The 7,541-nt window shown below is 43.1% G+C and overlaps 1 protein-coding gene across 5 annotated transcripts in view; it reads right to left on the bottom strand.

The window, feature by feature from the left end:
• Nucleotides 1-7,541, bottom strand: part of pip5k1ba (phosphatidylinositol-4-phosphate 5-kinase, type I, beta a) — an 11,015-nt gene continuing 3,474 nt past the window's right edge. For 2 of the 5 annotated variants that reach the window (XM_030354750.1, XM_030354751.1), the window contains exons 6-16: nt 6,928-7,045; nt 6,654-6,806; nt 5,818-6,114; nt 4,771-4,955; nt 4,388-4,468; nt 3,396-3,444; nt 3,100-3,184; nt 2,514-2,648; nt 1,363-1,465; nt 1,083-1,116; nt 1-833 (exon numbers count right to left, since the gene is read on the bottom strand). In XM_030354750.1, the coding sequence (XP_030210610.1) occupies nt 831-833; nt 1,083-1,116; nt 1,363-1,465; nt 2,514-2,648; nt 3,100-3,184; nt 3,396-3,444; nt 4,388-4,468; nt 4,771-4,955; nt 5,818-6,114; nt 6,654-6,806; nt 6,928-7,045 (1,243 nt within the window). In that variant the 3' untranslated portion in view covers nt 1-830. Of the gene's footprint in view, nt 834-1,082; nt 1,117-1,320; nt 1,466-2,513; nt 2,649-3,099; nt 3,185-3,395; nt 3,445-4,387; nt 4,469-4,770; nt 4,956-5,817; nt 6,115-6,653; nt 6,807-6,927; nt 7,046-7,541 lie in introns of all 5 variants that reach the window. The other 3 variants (XM_030354753.1, XM_030354754.1, XM_030354752.1) reach the window with 3 other exon arrangements.

Raw genomic sequence — 7,541 nt, 5'->3', positions numbered from 1 at the left:
TTTTCAACATAAAGTATGTATTTATTTAGCAAATAAAGTTATTCTATAATACAATAATGAACACTTTACAGCCACACTGAATTGAAATGGGTATGATTTCACCGTTAAGCCATTTTTTCACTATATACAAAGATTAAATCAATGCTTCAATGTGCATTTATATATTACAATATCATATTTTGAAACACACACACACACACACACACACACACACACACACACACACACACACACACACACACACACACACACACACACACACACACACACACACACACACAGTCAAACACATTCCAATGAATGAGTAAAATGTTAAGTAAGATCATTGCTTGCTCAGGATGATTGACTCAAGCCGATAATAAAAGGAAATTCAGTGCTGAAAGATGTAACACGGTCAGGGTAAATCTACAGTACATAGCAGGCAGATTGTCCATGATAAAAAACAGAATGAATGAGGAAACAGATGTAGAACTGTATTGCAACAGTTCATTGCAGACAGGACACATTTAAGCAGTAACAAATGTGGCTGAAATTGACTTTATAATCAATAGTTACAGTAGTTCCATCTAATAAATATATTTAGATATTCAAGGGATCCAGCCTCTGAGATCTATCATCAGTTTGTAGCATTTGAACAGTGATATGACGAACCCTGCTTGAAGTAGAACAAAACAAGAAAGAAAAACAGATGTAAAGAATCTCGGCCTCTGATTAGCCACACAGTCACTTCGTATTTCTGCAGACAAGATCACCTATTGCATTGTGTGTGTCAAGAAAATAAAAAAGTTGCTTTTCTTCGAGAGGCACAGCGGAGGCGAGGTCATCCAACCTCACTAACGAAACAAGAAAGAATAATTATCGGTTATTTTCTTAAAAGAGCTCTCGCTGGCATATTGTGTACGTCAGCAGGTACAGATATCGGATTAGTTGTCGTGCTTATGCCCTCTCTAGGTTATAATAAAACACTAACATTGAGTGGTCTGTTGTCATAATGTAAGCCCACTGTTTCGACAGAACATTTCCTGTTGTATTAATAGGAAATGCATTATTATTCCACACAGACACACCAAATTTATTCTCACCAAGTAGACGTCCAGCTCTGTATCTGATTGGCTGCTGTGAAAAGAGTAAAGGCTGTTATCCAATGCATTTGTGGCTGGAATTATTTCCCGCCCTGTTATACATTTAAGGAAGGGATTTGGGGGAACTGTATTGGGATTTTTTGCCTTAGCCACAGTGTAACCATTTATTTGAATTTATATTAATTTGCTGAACAATCTTAACCTTTGTCTTAAATATGGTCGCCATAATGGGCCGTACCAACATACTTGACGTTATAAACCCAGAGACCCGAGGAAGGACCTGAATATGGGCTCCTCGTCACGGGGGCAGTCAAGGTCAAAGGAAACGTGGGCCAAGTTGCTGCTCTTCGGGACCAGATCTGGCTGGTTGGAGGAGCTGAAGCCTTCAGAGGGAAACAGAGTCGGCAGTGAATAGGTGGACTTCAAACTTACTTATTGATATCAAATCATTTTTAAGGCTGTAGCAGCAGGCTGTAGTCTCATTGAGGCTCTTTTTCAAGAGAGACCTGATTTGCAGCCTCACATTTACAAACCACAAATAAACAAATGGAGGCCTCTTCAAGGATTTGTTTGAACATGATTATGCTTTGCATTCTATTTTAATTCAAATATAATTTATGTATATCTTGCTATACATAACAAAAAGTCTAAATAAAAGGTCTCAAAGTCAGTCAAAAATCGTAGTTTTAAGTCAATGATATGCACACATTTGGTAGGACACATTTGACTTGAGACTTGAATGTTTGACAGTGGAAACTGGGAAAGAGCAGCTCATCTTTCTATTCCTCATAAATGCACTACATTCACATGTGATCTGTGATCCAGCTGTACCTGACAGTTAGAACTGTATCCACCAAAGGGCTAAAATGAACTACTTACTCTATACACCTACTTCGTGATGGTAACTGAAATCTGAAACCTACTTCTTATTAAGTTATTACAGCTTATCAAGGTGCAAATTAAGTATTTGAAATTCAAATTCAAATCATTCAGGAATAAGGAAATCTATTGATTTCCTTATTCCTCTATTGATTTCCTTATTCCTCCTGGCTACGTAGCCAAGCGGGTGACCAGTTACAATACACTCCCACTACATTGACGATGCAGAATAAGGAAACTACTGCATTTCAGACTCTAGGAAGGTACTAAGTACACAAAACAGCGAGGAGATGGGAGGGGGGGTTGGAGGAGCAGGGATTCTGACCACACCCCTATAACCCTGATTCTGTCCAAGACCGAGTTCTTTAGCGGACTCTGAGATGAATATGGATGCACCTTTCAACTTTCTCTTGACACGATATTGGGTGCAGTGTGTGGCGGACCTCGCCCCTCTGTGATTGGCCTGTGGTTACTCTACTCTTCCTGTTGTCCATCCCTCTGAGCTGACACTACTGGGTGTGAATGAGAGCGCGTACAATCGCTCCACGTAACCTTTTCCATCCAGGTGGTCCATGCTCTGGGTCCTCTTCTCCTCGCCGGGCCGGAGAGGGGACAGGACCTCCTGGGAGGCCGACTTGGCCGCGTACAGGGAGCCTCGCTTCCTCTTGGAGGAGGTGCCCCTTAGGGCTGGGAGGGGGGAGGGGGTGGTGAGAGAGAGAGAGAGAGAGAGAGAGAGAGAGAGAGAGAGAGAGAGAGAGAGAGAGAGAGAGAGAGAGAGAGAGAGAGAGAGAGAGCGAGAGAGAGAGAGAGAGAAGAGCGAGAGAGAGAGGAAGGGAGGGAGAATGAGAGAGAGAGGAAACAGATAAGTATTATTCTTTCTTTGTTTAAGCGCTTCAGCAGTTTCCCAAGTGAGTTTGTTTAACTAACATTTTCACATAAAACCCGCAGGGCTGAGTCTCTGGTTGAGATACTAAACCAATATGGCAGATATTGCACAACATCTGACAACAATGAGCATAGTGTGTCTTTAATTCAGTCGGTTCCATTAAATCATTTCTTGAAATTATACATTTTATAATAGCTGTGCCGTACACGCTTGTCTTGATGCATTTTGGACTAAAGACGTGGGAGTTCTTACCATTGATCTTTTTGAACACCGTTGTGCCCATGAAATTCAGGAATCGGTCGGCATAAAAATTAGGCCTGTGAACGGAAACTGTATCCTGAAAATAAACATTGACGCAAGAATTAAGCGTGCACTCAAAAATAAATACACAGAATCAAATGGCACTCAACAAAAACGCACGTACACACAAGTGCACACTTTTACAGAAACACACACACACACACACACACACACACACACACACACACACACACACACACACACACACACACACACACACACACACACACACACATAGGATTGCTTACCCCATCGTAGACAAGAGCTTTCCAGGAGTGCTCTACTTTCTTGATGAACCTAAAATGACAGGAAGTTCAACTATGAGTCAAAGTCAAAACTCATTTTTAACAATATAGTACCACACAGCAGCAGTAGAGGGCAGTGTTTGTCTCAACAAAAACATTAAATGGACCCACTTTCCTTTAAAAATACATCTATTCCACTGAAATTCATTCATACATTGCTGATATTAAATGAGTGCCATTACTATTAACACCACTAGAGCGTCTTCTTAGTGCTCCTGGTACTGTCAATCAAATGTTCATCAATCACCCTGATCCCGCCCTTATATCTTGTTCGACTGGGACATGTGATGCATCCTGGAGGCAAGACTGTTGCTTCACACACAAAAGGTTCTGTCGGTAACATTGGAGAGTTGTAAAGAGAGAGCAGAACAGAGCAGAACAGGGCAAAAGTTTGAAACTAAACAATAAAAGGATCCATCTCTGCTATGCTCTCCTATGTTTGTCTGTTATCCTGTCAAATGTTGACAGGAGAGATGGATTCAATGAGCCAATCAGAAAGAGTTACCCTGATCTGGTCAGAAGTTAACCTAGAATCTAAATTGCCTTAAACAGAGGCAGGCTTGGTCAACTAGAAACAGACATTCTGTTCACTCCATCATAGCTGACGGAGTCTCACACATTACACTCAAATAATAGCCCTTAAATCTTACCTTCAGCACTTTTAACTACAGTTAACCCACATGTGGAATAGTGCGTGGGTTTAGAGTGCATGAAATATGCACCAATACTGGCATGACATGCTTATATTGTATGATTAACGAGTAAGAGATTAGTGCAAGACAAAATCTTGGAGTGGAACTGGAAACATGTTATCATAGTGTCTAATTCAATCTGGGAATCTTGGGACTATGACGCTGAAACACCCAACAAGGAAACAGAAATGGGCCAACGAGGAAACAGAATGAGCAGACATTTATGAGCACATTTTTACTTACCTGTATGATTGCAGGATATCAATGATCCCCAAGAAGATGAGCAATTTCTCATCTTTATGCTTTGCAGGAATTCCACCCATTCTGTAAGAAAGTCAACTGTATTTGTAAAAGTCACCGGAACTGTATTGTTTTTGGTATGAATTGCCTAAATAATAATTAAACAGCAGTAATAATTGATCTGTCTAAGGATCGAACTAATCCAAGCCTATTAACAACAACTAAGTCTTAATAATCAAACAATGATCCTCTTGGAAAATAATCCTCTCATTCACCAAAGCGGTTAACCTCCCAATGTGCCACAGAACGTCATGACGTCAAAGAGCGACCTTCAGACAGCAGCAGCAGAGCGGAAGGTACTACACAATAAAAGCCCCCCTCCTCACGTGTCATCGTCCACCACAGGCTCGGGGTCCTTGGCGTTCCCCTGGATGGACTCCAGGGCCGTGGAGTACAGCACCTTCTGGCCTCTACGGCTGTCCCCGCGGCCCCCTCGGCTCCCCACCTTCTTGTCCAGCACGTGGACCCCCAGCAGCAGGCTGTAGTCCATGATCTTGAAGCTCTCCAACACCTGCCAGGGAGGATAAAGCATTCTGTTTACCCAAGTCCTCCCATCCTATATCAACACACGCGCATGTGGGCCTAAGGTATCTCATCACCCATGTAAACACCCACGGGAAGAATGCCCTCCATTAAGCCTTTGGTAAACAGCCATTAAGGCCTGCGATAAAGGCGGATTCCCCCCCCCCTTGCGTACGAAACCCATACACATACAGTAAGACGTAAGCTGTAAATCCCTTTCGAACAAACACCTGATGTCATGAGGTGGCTCCCACTGAACAAAGGGGCCTTTTAACATCCCAACAGTTACCTAACTGGAGGCTTATAATGTTTCCGAGACGGCATGGCATGCACAGCCGCGTATTTACTGTACCGCAATCCAGCTCCTAGGCTCGTTAGGCCCGTTAATAAGAGTCAGGTGTGCTGGCGCTAATCCTGGAGGCGGAGGGGACTGTTTAATCAAAAGATACGTGACGATAGTAAGGTCCCTGAGAGACATATCTCTTACATAATGCATTGATAGGGCGGGCGGTGGAATGTGTTTACACCGGATTATAACCACACAGTGTTGATATATTGCGCTGAATTGTCATAAAGTGTCCTTTTAAAATTACATGATACCATTTTCGAAGCTCACATTGACTTATTTGTGATAGTTATTTTTTTTCATTTTGTACTTTTTTTCTTTTTTGTGTACGATTGATACTGAAAGACCGCCAGTTGGCTGGTTAACGGCAGATTTTCAGTGACCTATGACCCCTTCTAATCAGTGTGCTTTCTTGGGGATGGTGATGGACAATAACCCAGGCTACCGTGAATCGGGTTTGTCCTCTCCCGTCGGCCCGCGATCTAGCGGGCTACAAACTACTCACCCGACAGTCTCTCTGCAGGGTCTTCATCAGGGCGTTGTAAGTCTCGGCATCAAAGTGCAGGCCCTCGTGCATCTCCTGGAAGTCCAGGTCCTTGAAGGTGGGCGAGGACTTCAATCTCTCCTTGCGGTTGGCCCGGCGCTTGTACGTGGAGCCCTTCAGGTCGTACTTGTAGTTCATCTTGAGCGCGCACGGGAGCACGTTGTTCATGACCACCACGCGGACGTTCACCCCGCCGCAGTTGATGTAGTAGAGGCCGTAGAACTTGGGCAGTAGCGTCCTCGGGTTCTGGTTCAGGTTCTGCAATGATTAAATCGGTAGCATGCATTGAGTTAGTTCAGGTTCTAGACTGATATAGAAACGCATGTGTTTGGTTAGCTCAGGGTCTAGACTGATCTAGAGAACCATGTGTTTGGTTTGCTCAGGGTCTAGACTGATCTAGAGAACCATGTGTTTGGTTAGCTCAGGTTCTAGACTGATGGAGAGACGGATGCGTTGATGTGTTGGTTTGGTTTTGTAGAATATGTATTAAAGATGTAATTTACACAAATTAGCTGACAACTGTGTAAATTCCCATTAATATATATTCTCAGCTTCTAATGACGACATGTTGTGACAGGTTGAATACGGTATAAACCTATTGGGTTACTTGTCCTTTAGAGACTAGGCCCATGGTTACCTGCGGTGCCATGGTTATGGAGTGTTATGGAGTGTGTCATGCAAGTGCTTCACTTTAGCTTTGCATCGGCCCATGTGGCTTTTACTGACATGCAAATCATTTCCCTCAGCGGACAGTGACGTGTCAAGTAGCCGTGTTTGTGTTTCAGGGAGAGACTCACCATGTAGTAGCCAGGGAGCAGTTTCTGCAGAAACTCTGCCTCTTTGTGCTGCACTGTCTTAATGATAAACTCATCGTCGCTGGTCAGGTAGAACCAGGAACTGCTGGCCCCGGGGTTGGAGAGTTCGATCAGAGGTTCATTGCACATAGAGTACTGCGGGAACAGAAGATTTTTATCACACTTATGACTTCACCTTCTGGTCGAGAACCAGGATGTGGAATAGTCAAACATTTCCTGTATCTTCTTTCTGTTTGTGTGTCTTTGTGGCTCTTACAAGATAGTCGTCTGGTTTGATGCCAAACAGCTCCCTGAAATAGCGAAAGGCGAGTGGCGCGTACGTCTTCAGACGGAAGTCAGGGTAGTGGTGTGCCGGAGTGAGAGTGCTTCCCTCACTGGAACGGAGCAAAAAGGTGCATCGCAGACAAAAAGAAAGAGCACTGTTACCAACAAACTCAACAACAACAACAACAACAACAACAACAACAACAACAGCAACAACAGTTTGCCTCATGCACAGTTGCAACTCACTAACTCGAGCGTTCCAAGAGCGTGTAAACTTGACTGAGATCTGATTAACAAGCAGTTATCTCCACATCCTATCAGTTGTTACAGCAATAGTCCATCACGGAATCGTAAACCAAGCAAGATGTAGCACACTTAACTCAATGCACAGGGTCTGCGTCTTCTTATGTATCTTCGATCGCTAACGTTATCATAAGCCTAGCACCAAGCTCTGATGATAACAGCCACAACCACAACCATAATCAGTAGTACGCTTTTAATTTTTTTTATGAGGTCAGGCGACTGACTATGTTCATAATTGACAGATACCTCTATGCTTTACGTTATTTACAGATTTATATTAAAATTATTTTTTTAACAAGCAAA

This window comes from Gadus morhua, chromosome 4 (assembly GCF_902167405.1).
Source record: "Gadus morhua chromosome 4, gadMor3.0, whole genome shotgun sequence".
Classification (NCBI taxonomy): Eukaryota; Metazoa; Chordata; class Actinopteri; order Gadiformes; family Gadidae; genus Gadus; species Gadus morhua.
This window is presented reverse-complemented; position numbering and strand designations above follow the sequence as displayed.